This window comes from Limulus polyphemus, unplaced genomic scaffold (assembly GCF_000517525.1).
Source record: "Limulus polyphemus unplaced genomic scaffold, Limulus_polyphemus-2.1.2 Scaffold4089, whole genome shotgun sequence".
NCBI lineage: Eukaryota > Metazoa > Arthropoda > Merostomata > Xiphosura > Limulidae > Limulus > Limulus polyphemus.
This window is the reverse complement of record NW_013669699.1, coordinates 15,800-36,667: the sequence shown is the minus strand read 5'-3', so window position 1 is coordinate 36,667 and position 20,868 is coordinate 15,800. Positions and strand designations below refer to the sequence as shown.

Below are 20,868 nucleotides of genomic sequence, written 5' to 3'. Positions count from 1 at the left end.
CTTGTGTCGCTTAAGTTTCGTCGGAACGAAGTTACGGAAAATTAATTAACACACGGAGACGTAACAATATGAATGAGGCTAATTCATCAAACGTAACTTCTTTTTTTTTATTGTGGTGTCATTTGAAATAAGAGCAAACTTAAAATGTTCCAGGAAATTACTGTAGCTGCCAGAATAATAAGAATTTGTGTTTTGTATTTATGGCATAAAGTTTCTGAAATTAAATGTATTTGTATTTTCTATTTGAGGCAAAGCTTCTCAGGCTTACTGCTGGTGTATTTTGTACTTAGGTCAAAGATTCTCAGGCTTACTGTTGTTGTATTTTGTACTTAGGGCAAAGCTTCTCAGTCTTACTGCTGTTGTATTTTGTACTTAGGTCAAAGATTCTCAGGCTTACTGTTGTTGTTGTATTTTGTACTTAGGGCAAAGCTTCTCAGGCTTACTGTTGTAGTTGTATTTTGTACTTAAGGCAAAGCTACTCAGGCTAGCTGCTGTTGTTGTATTTTGTACTTAGGGCAAAGCTTCTCAGGCTTACTGTTGTTGTTGTATTGTGTACTTAGGGCAAAGCTTCTCAGGCTAGCTGCTGTTGTTGTATTTTGTACTTAGGGCAAAGCTTCTCAGGCTTACTGTTGTTGTTGTATTTTGTACTTAGGGCAAAGCTTCTCAGGTTTACTGTTGTTGTATTTTGTATTTATGGTAAATCAACTATGGCTATCTGCTGTGTCCAAAATTTTTAATTACTGACCATACGTTCTAGACTATCCAAAAGCCCCCATGCTGTCCTTTAGTGTCACACTGTGTTGTAAACATCAGTGGTTTGGTTGGAATTTTGGGTCTATATATATTTCAGTCTTGTTTTATTTTTTCTTTAAAACGATTAATATTGAGTTGGTTTTTATCATATACTTTAAACTTAGATATTTTTACTTCTAAGTTTGTTTTTACAGTACAAATATGCAAGGCTCATATACAAATCAAAATGAAAGTTACTATCTCTCAACTGTATCTCCAATACAGAAAAAGAACCTTTCTAAAAAGACACTCGATGTCACAATACACTAACTAAATTTAAACAGGACTGGGAATCTGAGATTACATGGCTCACGTCCCGTTACTACCAAAAAAAAAAAAAAAGAAGAAGAAAAAACAAACTAAACCTCACTCCGCACTTTTGGACAGTGGGTGAGTTATAAGAGTGACGATCAAATCCTAACATTCGACCAGACAAGGGTAGCCAAAAAAGTTGGTAGTAGGTGTGGTTGACTTCAGCTGCCTTGTCCCTAGTCTTTCAGCACTAAATTAGGGACGATTAGTGCAAATAGTTTTAAAAATCAACAACCAATAAACTTAAACCTACAGAAAATTGAGCAAATTGAATACATCCAATTATGAGGTTTTCAGTTACTGAACTCATAAAAATGTCCATAAAATATGTCTAATATTTCACTATTGTATTTACCATTAAAAATAATTTAACATCAAACAAGTCCCTTGTGCTACGAACATATTTACTTAGTTACTATATATATATACTGATTAACAGTTTCATATATTAAATATATATATATATTTGTGATGTAGATAATGAACAATAGAGACATTCAAACAATACGACTGACATGCGGATACAACATACAATTTGAGAGAAAATCCAAGAACTTGGGATTATCAACCTTCCTGTTTAATACCACGAGAGGCTTCCGATGTGTTTCTGTATAATGTTACAGAGAGGGAGAATAATCGCAGATGTTACTGCTCCAGACAAGAAAACGATTACAATCATCCAGTAAGTTTTTATTGCAACTCTAAACTCATTATACGTATTATTCATCTGTTTTACTTTGGAGTTTGCTCGCAATAAAGTAGTATTTCATCAACCAAATATTAATATCGCAAATACAGCAGTATATCATCAGTCAGATATTAATATCGTGAATACAATAGTATTTCATCAACCAGATATTAATATCGTGAATACAGTAGTATTTCATCAACCAGATATTAATATCGTGAATACAGTAGTATTGATCAACCAGATATTAATATCGTGAATACAGTAGTATTTCATCAACCAGATATTAATATCGTGAATACAGCAGTATATCATCAACCAGATATTAATATCGCGAATACAGCAGTATTTCATCAACTAGATATCAATATCGTGAATACAGTAGTATTGATCAACCAGATATTAATATCGTGAATACAGCAGTATATCATCAACCAGATATTAATATCGCGAATACAGCAGTATTTCATCAACTAGATATCAATATCGTGAATACAGTAGTATTGATCAACCAGATATTAATATCGCGAATACAGTAGTATTTCATCAACCAGATATTAATATCGTGAATACAGTAGTATTTCATCAACCAGATATTAACATCGTGAATACAGCAGTATTTCATCAACCAGATATTAATATCGCGAATACAGCAGTATTTCATCAACCAGATATTAACAACCGGAAGTTAAAGAGTTAATACAACACTTACCCCTACAACAATTCGTAAAGCGTATTCCCACACTTACCCCTACAACAATTCATGAGGAGTATTCCCACACTTACCCGTCCAGCTGTGTCTAAAATTTCCATGGTAACGTTTTCGTCATCAACCATCACAGTGTGTCGGTAAGTACACTCTGGAACAAAGGAAAACAATTAGGCATTCGTTATTAAAAGACATCCAGGTGCAGGAACAACTCAAAACCTCACCTTGCAAGTATGATTTTAAGGCCCATTTCATAGTTTCCAGCCACCCGTAAAGGGCAGCTAGCCAAAAGCACTCAAAGTCAGCTCTGGCAGAATAGTAGGGTTTGATCTTCATCTAAAGCGCATTCACATCTCCAACAGATGGAGAAAAGTTTTTACGGAACGGATGCGAACCACGAATTCTGGGATTCATAACCCGGATGCACTAATCATTAGGCCACGCCTGGCCCTATACAAATCAGAGAAAAATGAGGTGTAAGTTCAATTAAACTGAATTAAGACTTCCACAGGCCAACTCAATGTCAAACATTTTTCGCAAATTCTGACAACTATTTCCGAGAATATATTTTTTCTTTTTAAAGAAACTTGTTTAATTAATTTTGAGATCAATTTCATTTTACTGTTTCAACTTTTCACCAACTACCAATGATATATTCATTCCTGTATAACTCCATTATTCTATACAGCTAGATTTGCGTACTAAGCGTTTTCATTTTTTAATAGCCGCGACCCGCAAAAAATTTGCAGTAGTTTTCATGCCCTTCGCTTGAATTTTCCCTATTCTGTCATTTTCACGAATGTCATTTAAGCTACGCTTTCTTGCAGGCATTATGCGATAGATCGATAAATCCTGGTTTTTTGAAAAACTTTTACGCGGTCAGACAAACAAACTCACGTAGATGTAACTTTATTTAATAAAATTATACGTCAAGTAGACAATTAAGTATAGTAATGGTATCTATAATAGTGTACAGAGTATGAAACAGTTATGAACGTTCAGTGTATGACACAGTTATGAACGTTCAGTGTATGACACAGTTTTACAAGTTGAAACAAAGAAACTCACAAAAACGAAGAATAAAACCCGTACTAAGGAAAAAAGTAGCCAAAAGGTGTTTATATAAATCTAACTTATTGCAAAGTAAAGTAAATGTACAAGCAAACTTAGCTCAATATGCAGAAACGTCTGAATGTGTGTTCACAAAGTGATAAACGTATGGTTCTGAACGAACTGCGAACGAGTATTTTAGGCCTAAATAGTCGAGAAACTTATAGAAATTGTATTTAGTGTAATGTTCATTTACACACTAGTTAAGTGTCGTTTGTATGAAATACTTTGTAAATAAAAAACTAAAGTTGAAATCGAAGCCAGTAGTCACGTGATGACAACGACATTGTGTCATCGTGTAACACACTGGTTCCATGGAAAAGTTTGACCAAGCAAAAAAAGGCGATTCTGAATTGAAAAGGCAATATGCAATTCGGGCTTCTTGGACAAAGGCCTTTGTAACAATATGAGATTTGTGGCGTTTGTTTGAGAAATTTACGAGAAAAGTTCCGGACAGACAAATGCAAGTGTATTATTTATATAAATTATTTGCATTTGTGTCATGGGAACACGTGTGTCTGGCACAAACATGCGAAAGCCTGACTCAGGTTATTTTTAAGTGTTAAAACTTTAAAATTAACCCACCACTGATATTTTAGTTATATTTTTCTATTTTCTTTTGCTGAACATTTTTTTTCTACTCATACCCAACATTTTGTTTTCATCTCAGTACAGTACAGCAGCAGACAATAAAAACTTCTGGTAATTTGTGTTTTTAAACAGCTATAGTAAACGTTTTGTTGTAAATCGTAAATGTGTTAATAAATATTTTAATTTTTTTATGAACATAAATATGTATGTTACGAATTCATTGAAGTCATGGCAACTAAACTGTTAGAAGTGATGACAACCGAAGCGAAAGCCGCTAAATATTATTCTATAAGTGTTGACTGAACACCAGATATATCGCATGTGGACCAACTAACCTCCATTATTCGATATATCTATAAAGATGTTGTTCCTGTGGAAATATTTCTAAAGTTTACATTCAGCTGACACTGTATTCAAAGCAGTCACTAATACAATGAAATTTTACCCACTTGAGTTACTAAATTCCAAAGTACAGTCCTACGACAATGTTCGCAACATGTCTGTTCCTTATTCTGGCCTTCAAGCTCGGACAAGGAAAGACTTGTAAAATAAAGGGACTAGTATACATGTAATTGGGCTAAATATGTGAATGTGAGGGACTGATATACATATAATAGAGCTCAAAACGTTAACTAAAAAGTGAAATAGAAAGCGCAATTTGTTTTATAATATTAGCACAGGTTGTAAAGGAGGTTATTAATAATTAAAGAAAAATTACATAAAATTGTTAATGAAAAATATAGAAATCATATCACGAGGTTAAACACGTTTTTGAGAAGTTGCAACATACTGTTGCGTCATCGAGATCATGTGATTCTCACGCTCTCTACTTTCTAGAATTATCCTGTACTTTGGCGAATGTTCTAGTTCTTACTAGATATAGGGTAGGCGGGTATATATAAGAGGGGAAAACGTGACGCGAAAAAGATTAAGGTGATGGAATGTGTGTGTAGACAGTGAGTAATTGAACTGCAGTCAGAAGTATTATTGACGTTCGTTGTTATAGCGTTTGTTTAGCGCGATTGTTGAAGTTGAGTGTATCGATAAGGTTATATTCGGAAAGAATAAACCAGTTTTATTAAGTAAAGACTTGTGTCGTTAAAATTTCGTCGGAACGAAGTTACGGAAAAATCAATTAACAAACGGAGACGTAACAATACAAAAAATAAAGAAGAAACAGCATACCAGCAGTGAAAACGTAACATCTAACGATTAGCAGATAAAAGTCTCTTAAAATCACCCACTAATGAATACATACTGGGCTTCAAGTTTAATGTTTTCTTTACCAGTAGTGTTCCAAAAACTACCTTTTACCTTTTGATGTAGATTTTGGAAAAGAACCAAGTGGTGTTCAGAGATTACGTCACCACTTTTCGCACAGCACATGAAAATAGAGTGTGAGTCAACAGAGAATGATTGTTGACTGGTCAACTGACGTAAACACCGAATAAAGTGAAACACAAAGCGTAACGAAAACAATAAAAATGTAAAGGACAGCTTCAGAAACGATACCAGTTTGCATCGTGAATGAAGGTTGATCTAAAAAGATTAGTACTAGCAAAACAATTATGCCTTGGAAGTTTATGAATATCCTTGATTATCTGTGTTTAGGACTAATCATGTCAGTGACGGAAAGAAAGTTTCACACTTCAAGGTCTTGATTTTGAATCAACGAAGTAATTTACCCTGGAAAGTAAACAATTTTTCAACTATGAAATAAAAGTAAACTATTAAATTAATGTTTAAAAGAAAAACAAAAAAAAGAGAAGTTAGGAACAAATTTTTAAATGTTAAAAATAATAAATAAAACTATATTCTTATCTGGGGGTGTAGCTCAGTGGTAGAGCGTTCGCTTTGCATGTGAAAGGCCCCGGGTTCGATCCCCGGCACCTCCACAGAACAATCATTTTGCTTTCGCAAAAATAACTAAAGAAAAAATATTTATGTTACTGTAATTTTCTACTTTACATAATAGGATTGTAATATTAAATTTTAGGAGTTTATTAAATTGTATACGATTTCAAGCATGTTACTAGCGGTATAGTGTCAGTATTGTAATTTGATTTAGAGGAATTCATTACCAATGAACAGTTTAGTTAATTTCATGCAGATAAGTATCATATTAATATATGTACTGTCATCAGCTCACGTTCTCTGCGAGCTGTTAGAATTTTAAAAATATTTCATTTTACAAATAGAACCTTAATCAGATTATGTATTGTAACACGAACAATATTTAGTTGTAAGCATATACGTTCTCTAACGTTTCGCGATCTTTCCAAGATCACATACTTCCAACAGTGTAAGCGTAATACATTAATAATTACACTGTTTTTCTAGTGGTAGTACTATAGACCTTTGAAATCTAAAATATAGATTGTTGTACTATAATTTACTTATATGCATTTTTTATAATATTTTTAATTTTTTTATGCACATAGAAAAAGATGGTTAAGAACTTAAGTGTTCTCGTTATGTACAAATAAAACAAGTGATCTCACAGTTCACGGAAGTTTGACATTTTAGGTAGGAAAAGGAAAATTTCAAATTAATTAAATGATATTACAGTTTAATTACATTTTGTTTGGGAGAGAATTTACTTCTATATTTTGCTTTTATTTGTTGACACCTTTTTCATTTTTATTGTATGCATGATATCTTTAGACACACATATATATGTTTATATATTTCCGAGTTTAACAATGTAATATTTTAATCATATTATATTAATTATTGATCCTTATAACAGATTATGAGAAACAAGTCCTGACTCTCTTATTATAGAAAAAAGTTTTCTTTCTTTAATTTCTGGAAGAAATGAGAATTTTTGAGTTAAAATGCAGATCCTGATATTATAAATCATGTTATATACATCTTGAATTTTTAAATATTTCAACACTTACTCCTCTGTCAAGGTCAATTGATTTTAGTTTTCTCCGAAATGTTGTTAAAACACTGATTACCAATCGCGCTCTGTTTAACAAACGTATTAACTAATCTTTATCTTGTGATTTCGAAGGTCACTGGAGAACAAATCACAACTATGAGTCGAATAAGAGATAAACAAAAATACAATTTCATTAAAAAAAGGTAATTCATAAATAATGTTATAACAAAAACGTGTCGATTCCCAACACGCAGATGTAAACAATATTTAGTTAGATCACCGATAGATGTCACTGACTACCAACAATATAATTTGCAGTCAGATGATGGTCGCTGTCGTCAAAAGAATAACCTGATTAGTTTAATTTTGTTCTTATTCTCTCTTTTTTCAAAACATAAATTAAAAACTGGAGAGAAAAACTCAAGAAATACGTGAATTACATTGTAAATTTTCATCAGATACAACAAGTTTTATCACTCCAACAGTCCGCTCAGGTTCTACTAATGCTCTGTTTTCTAGCAGGCAGAGACAAGTCAAGAAACGTACATAAATAATTGGTTTATTCACCCAAATAGACTATACACACTTGAGAAATTTAAGTTTATTTATATCCTCCGTTGTGATTTGCCATGTAGGATTGGTCACTGTCTAGTTAGTTGGCTGTTTTGAGTAGGTATTTGAATGTGTAGGTGGACTTCTTTATTTTTTTTTACAACAGTACTCTTAGCTTGGTAGAAAGCTTATTTATTTATTTTTCCAAATGACACCAGACTAAAAATATAAATAAAAATTGAAACATATAATTTTGAAGGTGTTATTCGGCACCTTACATGAGTCATAACGTCGAATAGAATATTTTTTTCATTAAAAACAAATATATAAAATATGCTTATGATTTACGAAAATATTAGATTCTCATAAGTGGAAAACATACTGGAATTGAAAAGGTATTTTATTTTATTTTTGAATACGACGGAAATGTGAACCAGGGCAATGATTCTCATTTCTGCAAATAATATTAATTATAGCTTGGATTAATTGTTTCTTTAATTCGGCTACAAGTTTTGATATAATTTTCTATTTCCAATATTTTTTTTCCTTCTCAAAAGTATAAATTATTTTGGACTTTCAAGTAAAGACCACTTTCACAGAACAACTATTGTAGTTCATTATATTATAATTGTAATGTAATAATGTTACGAACGTTGTATTATATAGTGTTAAATGATTAATTTATTACATTAAATATTTGATAGCTTCATTCTCTTATAAATGCATTTGATGTACAAAATATATTTTTAATAATCAGTAACTGTTGTTAATCAAACATAAATAATTATATATATATTTCAACCTTCAAAATGCTCAATTTCCCACTAACAAAACGACAAACGTGCTCATTCCAGTACTGTAAAAGAAAGCGCCATCTATTGGCGCTTAAGTTTTTTTTCCATTTATCGTATAAATCGATTGCAAGTAGTGCTTTTTTAATATGGCAAATTAACTATGTCTTGCTTTAAAAATTGATTTTTTTTTTAAAGTTTTAATTGAACGTCTCTTGCTTTTACTAGTTTTATTGAGTAGGTGAAACTCCAAACGTGTGAATTAATTTGTTAATTACTTTCAGTTGTAGTAATAAGAAGTTCGTTTCTATTATGAAGTAGTAAATATGAGAAGCCTTGACGTTTTTTTGTTCTTAAATATGACAAGTAGGCGTGGCAAAATTGAATCTAAAATTAAAGTCCAGAAGTCCAGCACACTTGATCTCGACGATTATTTCGTGGGTACAAAACAGATAAATTTTAGTTATTTAATTAATTTCGCAAATAGACATTATTTGTGCTAACCAAACCATGAAATAGCAAAATAATGTGATATGTTTATTTACACACTGTTTGTTGAATGGCATTTATTCACTGAAACCATTTAGTGAAATAGGCTTATCAGATTGTTATAATATTTTAGTGAAATAGATCAAGAAATATATTAGAAATAAGCACTAAAACTAAAACAGAACGTTCGCATAAACGAAAAAATAGGAACTATAAAAGAAATAAATCCGATATTACATACATCTAACGTACAATTAAAAGGAACACAGAAGAAGTCTGTTTCTTTGTTAAATTTCACGCAATGCTACACGAGGGTTGTCTGCGCCAGCCGTCCCTAATTTTGAAGCGATAGACTAGAGAGAAGACAACTAGTAAACATCACCCACCGCCAACTCGATTTTCCTGTTGGATGGGGCCTCTGTTTCCCGATTAGTTTTTTTTCGTTAGTCTAATCAACAAATTGTTTATTTCTGTTAATTTTTCTCTATTTTCTGCTATCATGTTTTTGGTATTTGTTTAAGGTATCAAATTGAGAAATGACGGTTTATGTTTTCGTGTTTTACTTTTAGTATTTTAAGGTATAAAAGTAACAAGTTACACGTTCTGTTTCGACGACACAAAATATATAAGAACGGATTTATGAATATTACAGCAAAGGAACGAGTCAGACGCCTTTGCCTTCACGAGGATGACGGGACAGCGAGTATGCTGGGGGAAAATTGAAACGGCTGTAAAGCTCGAGAAGGTAAGAAAATGATAAAATAAGACATCTTAAAACCACTCTTTAGAATAGTCAAGAACTCCTGAAACTTTAATGCTATCAGAGGTCATTAAGTTGTGACATTAGCGTTACAGACACAAAGCAAGCCAGTTTATAGGAGAAATGTAACTAACTTGACATTTATACAAAATTATCAAACTTAGAAGTCTCTTATTTACTCTTTTTTTTTTCTAATGACGCTTATAGCTCGAAATAAACTAAACACATAATTTTAAATTACACTTTACGTTTTAAAGTTATGTTGTGAAAAATAAAAGCTATCGTACTCACCTAGCGTTGGGTCGTACTCCCATATGAAGCGACTTGTTATAAACCGTACTATAAGAGCTGTGAAAAGAAAAAAAAATATCATTAAAAATATATAAAAACAACAGTATATCATTTTCACACCAATCCTAAAATACGTTGCTATGGCTACAGTCTCATAAACTAGAGCGAGAAGTTTATAATATGTTGTCATGACTACGGCAGTCTTACAGTCTATAGCGAGAAGCTTATACTACGTTGTTATTGGTGCGGTATCTACAATTAGTCTACTGGCTGAGGGGGGTCCTGTGAACATTTTTATGGCCGAAGAATTACTCTTTATATTTCATAAGGATATCATGTGAGGTTTTTAAAAATCTAGGGCAGACATTTTGGAAACCGGCAATGAGGGAGAAATTCAAAATGGCTTCAATGTATGATAAATAACCATAACTCGTGTTCTAGAGTAAATAACACAATGATTTTGGTGTCTATATATAGGTTTTGGGAGTCTAGAAAACCACTGGTAACATTATGTCTATTTCTAGACACCTTCAATCATATTGCTATCTACTCTAGAACATCAGATATTGCTACTTACTCCTTGTGGCGGCCATATTAGCAACCATCGTGAATTCATCAAATAGGTTAGGACTAATTTCGTTGTTAATGTTGCCAGTTGTTTCCTTGACCCCCAAAACATATATTTAGACACCCAAATCATTGTGCTATCTGTTCCAAAACATGAGTTATGGCTATTTGCTCCTCTCAGCGACCATCTTGAATTTCTTCCTTATTGCCAAGTTCCAAAATGTCTATTATAACTAGACGTTTATAATACGTTGCTATCAGTACAGTATCTACAAAATCATTATGGACAGCAGTACTGTTATAATTCTTTCCCGAAGTATCATACTGTATAGAGAGACATCTGGTATACATTGTCATGGTTACAGTCTCATAATGTATAGCGAAATATTTATCAAATATTGTCATGGTTGCAATCTCAAAATTTACAGCGAAAGTTTTATGGATTACGCCATGGAAGAGATGGGCTGGGTGGGAAGTAAGGCTTGGATTTTATCCTCACCCATAATTAGCCACTACCAATTTTGAAACATATTAATAATGTCGTATAAAGGCATCATAATAATTAGTGTGGGTAATAATATTGCTAATTATAATATCGTACAAAGACATCATAATAATTAGTGTAGGTAATAATATTGCTAAGAATAATATCGTATAAAGACATCATGATAATTAGTGTAGGTAATAATATTGCTAATTTTAATATCGTACAAAGACATCATAATAATTAGTGTAGGTAATAATATTGCTAAGAATAATATCGTATAAAGACATCATGGTAATTAGTGTGGGTAATAATATTGCTAATTATAATATCGTACAAAGACATCATAATAATTAGTCTAGGTAATAATATTGCTAATTATAATATCGTATAAAGACACCATAATAATTAGTGTAGGTAATAATACTGCTAATTATAATATCGTATAAAGACATCATAATAATTAGTGTGGGTAATAATATTACTAATTATAATATCGTATAAAGGCAACATAATAATTAGTGTGGGTAATAATATTGTTAATTATAATTTCGTACAAAGGCAACATAATAATTAGTGTGGTATTTTATTCTTCGTCACACCACAATGATTCTTTCAATGGTTTTTAATTTTGTAATATTTAAAAATGACACATACGTTCTGTGTCTAAAAGAAGCATTCAAAATAAACCTTCCAAGCTAATTCTGTCTAATTTTAGATTTGGTCCCATTTTATGGTTAAGAAAATCTGCAGCCAGGATTACCAGAAAGTTTTATTAATAATGGAATATAGACAAGAAAGTGTTCGCCGTTGGGACAGCGGCAAGTGTACGCTAAAATTCGGGGTTCAATTTCCTGCGGTGGACACAACAGATACCCCAATGGGGCTTTGCTTTAAAAATAAACAAACAAACAAACAGTCTTTCACTCTCTTTTAAAGCTGAATCAGCTGTTATGTGTAGTTATGCCTCTAACGAAAGTGTTAGATTCTAATAACAAATATTGGTATAAATCCTGTTTCTTTCGGCTATATAAAGTCAAATCTGTTTTAAGTTTTAATTTTGAGACTAATAATATTTTTTACGAGTAAAATACTAGTAGCATGCTATATAAAAAAGTTACAAAATGCGGAATCTGAAAATAAGCATTTATAAGAACGTGTTTAGCATTTGCTGTTTTCTTAAGTTACTACAAACGAACAACATTGGGTTTTGGTTTCATTTATTGTACCTGCATCCAGAGTAAATGACCCAAAAGTATTTTGTACATTTTGTGAAAACTATAAATAAGCTTTTACAAAATATTTATAATATCAGCTATTGGTAAATGCCACAAGAATTAGTAACAGTAAAAAACATAAATGATTAACTATGTTTTCAAAGAACGGTATCTCAGTAAAAAAAAAAAAGATGGAGGAAGATTGTCGTTATTTATCCTATTTTCTTTATTACGAAAAAAAAAGTCAGAAAAGCAATAAACAGTCTCTTGATAAACGTTCCTTGGTTAAAGTTTAAACAAACACCTCCAGGGGGCTCTTCATATCCAGGAAAGTAAATACACTTGACGTATTAACCTACGAAATAGACATCAACATCCGTTAGATTTAAACCTGCTGTGAACGCCACCTAGTTTACAAAACACCGAAGCCTTTCTTTTTTCCTGCAACGTGAAGAGATTTGAACGTTTTGTTTGACAATTGTTAAGAGCAATGGATACTTGTACTGTGCCAACTGCAAGGATCTAATCCCAAATTTTAGCAATGTAAAAGCATTTCAATGGCTCCTACTTATCTCCTATTTTTGTTTTTAAAAATTTCATAACGACATATTTGAAGGTGGTTCATAAACTAAAATGAATAAGTCTATTGTAATGTTTAAGATAAAGATTTTGATGTTAAAATGCTGTGTTTAAACACTTATTATTACTAAATATTACAATCGAAATATTGGTAAAAAAACCTTGTATGCTTGGAAGCTTGAGCCGTATATAACTCAACAGAAAGACAAGTATAAGGAAGGAACAAAACGAGTCGGATTAGAATTTTAACAGGAAACGAGGAAAAACACTTTATCTAAGGAAAACTAACACAACCTTAGCATTGTTCTAAAAATACAAAAATGTACTTAGCTTGAACTGCTCCTAATATTTAATTAACTAGACCCGATGATTACTATCTTGCAAAAGAAAGCAAGGATTAACTTCACTACTGAGTTGTCCCTGTCAGAAACGAATGTCGAAGAAGAGGCTACGTTTTGGTAAAATTGACACAGATTTTCTGTCTGATTCATTTTATAAACGAGTTTATGTTCTTTTCTTCCTAACGACGAATAATGTGGGATTTTCTTTAATTATCTCCCAAGGATGGCGTCATGTTTAATTAAAAATCCCTATAATAAGCGGCAACACTAATTGGTACGAATGTTACCAAGGGGAAGGCTTGCTATATAACTGTGCAATAAATCTCAGTTTTAGCTACTACTCGAATAGCTAGAGCCATTCGGAGGACTATTTTAGGTGTGTTTACGTGTTACTAGTCTTAGTTTTCCTCATAAGTTTTATTATTTTTCGCAATTAATTTGGAGAAAAATCAATAACAATTTTCTTGTACTTGGGATAAAAGAGAGTACTTTGAACTGAACAAAGCTAAAAAGTAAGACTGGGTAACGTTGATCTATTATACATTGTTGGGGTAAGACTGGGTAACGTAGACCTATTATACATTGTTGGGGTAAGACTGGGTAACGTAGATCTATTACACATTGTTGGGGTAAGACTGGGTAACGTTGATCTATTATACATTGTTGGGGTAAGACTGGGTAACGTAGACCTATTATACATTGTTGGGGTGACTAGGTAATGTAGACCTATCATACATTGTTGGGGTAAGACTGGGTAATGTAGACCTATCATACATCGTTGGGGTAAGACTGGGTAACGTAGACCTATCATACATTGTTGGGGTAAGACTGGGTAACGTAGACATATCATACATTGTTGGGGTAAGACTGGGTAACGTAGACCTATTATACATTGTTGGGGTAAGACTGGGTAACGTAGACCTATCATACATTGTTAGAGTGAGACTGGGTAACTGATTTCCTTATTTTATTTGAATGATTTTTTCTTATTTTGGCCCTTCGAATGTGAAAAAATTAATTATTTATTATATGAAAACGTTATGTAGTACAATCTTGTGAGTGGAAAACGTTTCGTTGTCAGTGCGACTCACAAACTAATTTAACTCTAACATTTTTTTACTGAATACGTGATTTAAAACGGAAGAAATAATAGAGGTTTTATCATTTATTAAACCAGCCATTACACCCAAAAAAACTCTGCTTTACATCATCAGTCTAGGCTTAGATTTATTCACAGTGAAAGAGAAATTAAAGTTTTTTTTGTGTGTTTCGTTTTTTCTACTAGGATCTTTGGAATTTGTTTGGTAATAATAAAACTTTCAGCTTAGTGATATTATACTCATACATGGTGTCCGGAAATTATGGTATTACCCAAACAATTACCCATAATTCAAATTTTTTGATTAACTCGCTAGAAATGGATAGTTTTGGACAATTAAAATAGAATACAGCCATAAGTTGTAGAATTTGGTGATTAAATTATCCTTTCTTTGCTACCCTTACTATACGTTTAATTTTAACAGGAACAATCACCTTGGCGTCATAGCACAAAGTTAAAAAAAATGGAGATGAATGGACACAACTCATTCGTTTATTGACTGAAGACTTGTAAGCAGTTTAACTTCTCGTAACACGTCATGGACTTTTAAAAAAATACGTACGTTAAGTAAAAATATTTCATATTTTAATATTATTTTGTGAAACCACACTTGAACTCTTTTTTCTTTTCTTGAAGCAACTTTCTTGTCATTATAACGCATCAGAAAGACATCATTCTGGTAGATCATGAAAGCTATATTTATCTCTTCTAATCACCAACAGATGGCGCTGTTCATGTAGCGGTGGTCATACCTGTATGTTCGTTTAAACCTCAATGTTTACTTGTACCGTCTCGGTTCGATAGTAGGCTTATGAGAGATGATCCCTTAGTTATCCACCATCTTGTAGAAACAATTATAATATTGTTTAGAAACTTTGGATTGGACTCAGCTTATCCACACTTATTATGTTTAATAGTTAGAAAACTAATATTTTATTAATACGTTAATATGGCAATGTCTGAGATGATCAGTTTGTAGAAACAGAAAATATGTCACGTGATCAAGAACAACTAATAAAAACGTTGATATTAAAGGGTTATTGTACAATCATGTTTCCTATATGAAGAGGGAAACCTAAATATTTATTTAAACAGTGTATTAATGATCTATTCAGCCGTGGCGGCGTTATAATGTGACGGTCAATCTCACTATTCATTGGCAAAGGAGTAGCCAAAGAGTTGGCGGTGGGTGGGGATGATTAGTTGCTTTCCCTCTAGTCATTCACTGCCAAATTAGGGACGGTTAGTGCAGATAGCCCTCGTGTGGCTTTGCGCGAAACTTAAACCACAATGAGCTATCTTCACTCGAAGCCCGATTTTTGGTGTTGTAAACCCGTAGACTGAGCCACCGTGGGCATTTTCTTTCGAACTTTCCCAGTGTTAACCCATTTCAAGGTTCAGATAATTAGTGAAATACTGAAACATATGTCTCTTTTTTAAGTGTATCTAAAAATATGCTTGACTCTGGGGAACTTTTTCTATTCATAACCACGTCAGTAAAATTGTTAACAATATTATTTACTACCAAGAATAAAAAAAAGAAAAAAGAATAGAAAGCATGCGAAAGAAAAGGGAAGTTTTTCTTGACTTAGCTCCTATCAAGAAAAGTCTCTTTGATAAATTTAATGGAATTAAAATGGTTCTAATTCGAAAATGGTAACCTTACATGATTTTATCGTATCTTAGGAACCGTTTAAAGCCTCGTTTCTTCAGAATTTACCATGAAACGTATAGTTACAACCAACTGTACCCACGCTCAGCTGTGGGGTTCAAAGGCTCCCCTCACAATTCGCAGAGGGTACATTGTATTGATTAAGCTCCTGTATTATCCATGATTACTTATAATGCTACTCCAAGATGGTGGTGGCTGTACCCGAAAAAAAACCTTATTTTAGTAAATCTACCAGAGTTACCTGAGCACGTGCTCCAGGTTTGGTCCCCCAGGCTTATGAGAGGAGATGAACATAATTCCAAACATGGCCTCCGTGTGATCCAGATAAAGGGGACAGGGACATAAAATTTGATGAAAATTTTAGGTTCAACGACCTTGAGAAATTACTCTTAGGCCCCCCCTTGTCTCTCCGAATCCGCCTCCCAAGTTTGGTGTCCTGCTAGCTCCAGAACTGTGAGAGAATTAGCTTGACAGACAAACAAATGACATTTGTAATTGACGTGCTCTCTAATCGACGACATAGGATACAATATTTGCATTAAAAACTATGTTCAGAAGCAGACGTAAATCAACACTCTGTAGGATATGATAGAACTTACAGAAACAAACAAACAAAATTTACGTGAAAATGAGCAGTTCATTATTTTTATTTTACTTTTTTTTTTGACTCGAGATCAAATTCTTGAAATATATTTGTTTATTGTTAAATTATTATTTTGGACACAAAACTCAATCCGTGTTGGGAGTGAGGGTGGTGAAGTGTGTGTGTGTTGCCTCCCCCTTATCACTGTTAGGCATTTCTAGAGAAACTTTCGACAACCTAGACATTTCGACCAGCTAAAGCTTAATGCTTCAACTACTCTTCGTAAACTTCCATTAGGCCTTCCTGATGGTATAAACCAGCCACTCTGCCTTGCTAGCTCAAGCAGTCATTTACCACGTGAATTATCTAGAGACCCTGAAAAATTGTTTCTGTTTGGCATCTTATTACAAAGTGTTACTAAAAGGCGTAATTAATTCTCAATGGAAAGAAATGGCACAGGACTTTGCTGACTTTGGTTTACTACACGAGGACTTTTAAAGGCGCCAAAGGTTTATTATGAGCTGAAAGTAAATATGTCTAGATTGGACAGATCAGAGGGTCATCACTGTGTTAATCTCGAATCTTAAAGCTTTAACGTTACTCAGAGATTTAATGCATTAAGCCTAATTGTTACAATAAAATTGTATCAGTATCATCACTGAAGTAATTTCTGAATCATAAACTCGTTAGTATTTTATTTTTTGTGTCATTATATATATAATATGTTAACCTCAAGTTCTGGTGTTGAGGAAAATGCTCTCATCAGTTCTTTAAAGGAGAAACTCAACATGAAATGTTTCTTTTAATTATACGACCCATAATTAGTGGCTTTTAATGACTTGTGGTTATTACTAGATTTATCTATGAAGTGTGTTGTGATGTGCCTTGTAGTCAGGGCAAAGAAGTAAGTAACTTAATAAATAAATTACGTAGTAAAAATAACACTGTTACAACTATTTCAAGGTATAAATGACTAATTATATTATTCTGTATGTCCCACAACGGTGTATGTTTTTGTCGTCTGGAATTTGCTATGTTTATGTCAACTTTTGTGTCGCTAGGTGTGAACACTACAGTCTCTGTGAAAACCTGTAAATATACGCGCGATTGATGTTAGAATAAATAACAGTTCAAGATGCATCCCAGAGACACGCATATAAAAATATTTTTTTTACTCCCTGTAAGCGACGTTAGACGTACTTAAGTTTTACGGATTTTTACAGAGCAGCTGCAATCAACACTTGAGTTAATTTACAGTATCGTGGCGTTGCTGTCTGAACGAGTTTATAGACAGACTTATGAAAGACGAAAACTTTAGCAGAGACTTGTTTAATAACCGATTACATATTAAGCTCGTGAGTGGTTTTCCTCTGTAAGACTTTATAGCACGATGTTGTTGAAAGATGTTATTTGAAGAAGAAGATGCAATCTCAGAAAAACAAAAACTAAACTATTTCTATGTGGGCGAAATCTTTCTAAAACACGTCTTTGTTTTACACTACTTATGGTTCTTGTCAAATTTTGTTTAAAACATACCTGTTATTTCTCGCTACTCGTACCTTTAATGTTGTTAGTTTTATATTTGTTTGTTTGTTACTTTTGCTGTTATTATTTGAAAACATTTTTCTCTGTTTGAACTGAAGTTATGCTTGAACATTTGGAAACGTGTGCGTGCGACATTCCTAGAAAACAAACTGAAACGTTCTACTTTCTATCTCAGTGTCATTTACTCAATTTTCTTTAAAGAATGAGCACGTAAGACAGGGCCTATTAATATCTTCGTATGTTTTCGCTGCTACCTCTGTGGGTTAGAAGTTTCTTATTTTGTAATCTTCCCTTTAGGTCAATGGTTCCCAAACTCTTTTAGTCTGAGGCTCCCCCTTGATGTGAATAAAAAGGTTTGAGCCCCCAACCCATAACTTTAACAAGGTGACCATCTCCTTTCAATATACTGTATCATTTAATTTATTTAATATCATTTTTATCGGCTTATTGTTTATTTAGTATTAAAATTAATTCAGCATCTTTGTTTTCTGCACATTTTCTTAGCGGCCCCAGAAAAAAATTCACGGCCCCCAGAGGGGTCGCGTCTCCCATTTTATCTTTATTTTGATAAATCTAACGACTATAAAGTGTTTTAGATCAGAAGACAGTTGTTAGGAAAGTGCTTTTTTACTTAACCTATCTCAGTTTTATTTCATTAACTTAGGTGCTAATTCAGGAATGTTACACATGAGCAGAACATTACCGCGGAGATGTGACCACACAATTCAAGCAATTTTTTTTTATTAGGGAAACTGGTGACGAAACGCCCTCAAAGTCACCCATATTTTCTCCAGTTTTCTCTAATGAATACCAACAATACATCATATCACAGAGATGTGGGTTTTACAGTCTGGAAACACGTACAAGTCATACAGGAAATTCCATTTCCGAGAACTAAGTTTAACCATGCAATCTGACCCCACTCCTTCAAAAAGAGGAAGAAAAAAACAAACAAACGAAGTGTCTCGTCTGCTCTTTTTTTTAAATTATTTTTTACAGATTGTCGTCTGTTTCACTTCATTTGCCCTTCACGTTTTCGACTGACTGTAAAATGGGTATAAAACACATAGACCTACTTACAATAAGCAACAAAAAATAGTCCTAGGTAACGATACTGCTTCAACTCGTGTGTGTTTATGTTTGTTTTTATTTACGTGTTCTATCTTACAAGGAAAGCTGCCTTTCCACGTGATAAATGATGTGGTGATGCTTTCCACAAGAAGGATTTATAAATAAGTTTTAGCTTGAAGTTTTAGTGTTGGTAAATTAGCAGTTCTAACTCTCCTCCATCTGGATGAAGATACCCAGTACAGAATATATCATGATGGGCTTTCTCCTATATTTAGGCTTAACAAAGTTAATCTTAAACGTAATAAGAACACATGATATTTTGTACCTAAACTGTTCAGCCAATGATCATTTAATAAGTTGTGTTCATCATATTTACCTCGGTAGGAGGCTACAACTGTATTAGTTTTATTTATTGGTATTTGCTTTATTCTAATTATAAGTGATCCTATAAAATTGTAACTTTATTCTTTATAAGCTAAAACATTATTCACAGTAAATCATGTCAATTGCAAATAAACGAGAGTCAGAACTATATCCCGGGGAAGCATTTGCAAACGTTTTATATCATATTAAATGCTCTGTCTGTATAATTTTTAGCCGCGGCATATCGGCTCATCAACGGCTCTGATTTTTAATTTTTTTTTCCAAGTACAAACTTTTAGCTGATAGGTTTGACCGATTTAAGATCTAATTAGAGTTTTTGGCTCAGGAGGCCAAACCCAAGGTTTCATAAATTGATGTATTTGAATCCTGCTTAAAAGAATTTCAATTTGAGGGTAGGCTCGCAGAGATCCTGATGAGTAATAAAATCGAATCGGTTATACGCGCGCCCCACGATTATTATTGGCACAAAAATATAGCTAATATAAAAGGTAAAAGGTCTAATAGATTAATTTGCTCTAATCCTGCCTAAAATAATTTCAAGTGTCGCTGCTATTGAGGAGACAGTGTGACTTATTTCTATTATCTTTCGTCTCCCCAAAACTCACGTTTTTTTTTATCAAAAATGAGAATGTATTTGACTTATAATTCTATATTTTATCCGCGTGTGTTTTTTATTTAAATATATTTATCACTATTAGATTATTATTTAAATAATTTAGGAACTACTTTCGTGTAGTACATAGTAAAAGTGAATTTTGTATTACGTGTTTTGTTTCTTTATTGAAGTTCGCGCAAAGCTACTCGAGGGTTATCTACGATAGTCGTAATTTTCAAGTGATAAACTTAGATGGAGGACATCTAGTTAACGTCACCCCCCGCCAACTCTTCGGCTACTCTTTATCAACAAACAGTGGGATTGAACGTAATTTTATAACACCCACACGGCTGAATAAGCAAACATGTTCGGTGACGAGATTCGAACCTGCGACTTGCAGATTGAGGTTCGAGTGTCCTCACCACTAGGTTATATCAATGTCAAGCCGTCGTACTAGCTTTCTGAATTTTAATGATCTTGATAATAAAAGGTTGAATAATATATATGTACGAACGTGTCATAATTGTTATTTGATAACTGGCCCCCATATTATTAATCAATGCTGTTATTTAGTATGTGAATTCTATTTTTAACAGTTGGTGTTTAAAATACACTAAAAGAAGAGACGTTTCAAACACAGTACTAACCAAAATAGGCCCGGCATAGCCAGGTGGATAAGGCGCTCGACTCGCAATCTGAGGGTCGCGGGTTCGAATCCCCGCCACACCAAACATGCTCGCCCTTTCAGCCGTGGGGACG

General features: G+C 33.1%; 1 protein-coding gene and 1 non-coding gene across 3 annotated transcripts in view; one reads left to right on the top strand and one right to left on the bottom strand.

The window, feature by feature from the left end:
• Window positions 1–20,868, bottom strand: part of LOC106470567 (ras-related and estrogen-regulated growth inhibitor-like) — a 34,893-nt gene that overhangs the window by 2,631 nt on the left and 11,394 nt on the right. Inside the window, exons 2-3 of one of the 2 annotated variants that reach the window (XM_013931131.2) lie at window positions 9,973–10,029; window positions 2,579–2,652 (exon numbers count right to left, since the gene is read on the bottom strand). In XM_013931131.2, coding sequence (XP_013786585.1) covers window positions 2,579–2,652; window positions 9,973–10,029 — 131 coding nt within the window. The remainder of the gene's footprint in view (window positions 1–2,578; window positions 2,653–9,972; window positions 10,030–20,868) is intronic. The other variant, XM_022399175.1, reaches the window with a different exon arrangement.
• Window positions 6,026–6,097, top strand: Trnaa-ugc. The gene has a single exon. It is a non-coding gene; the product is annotated as a tRNA-Ala (tRNA).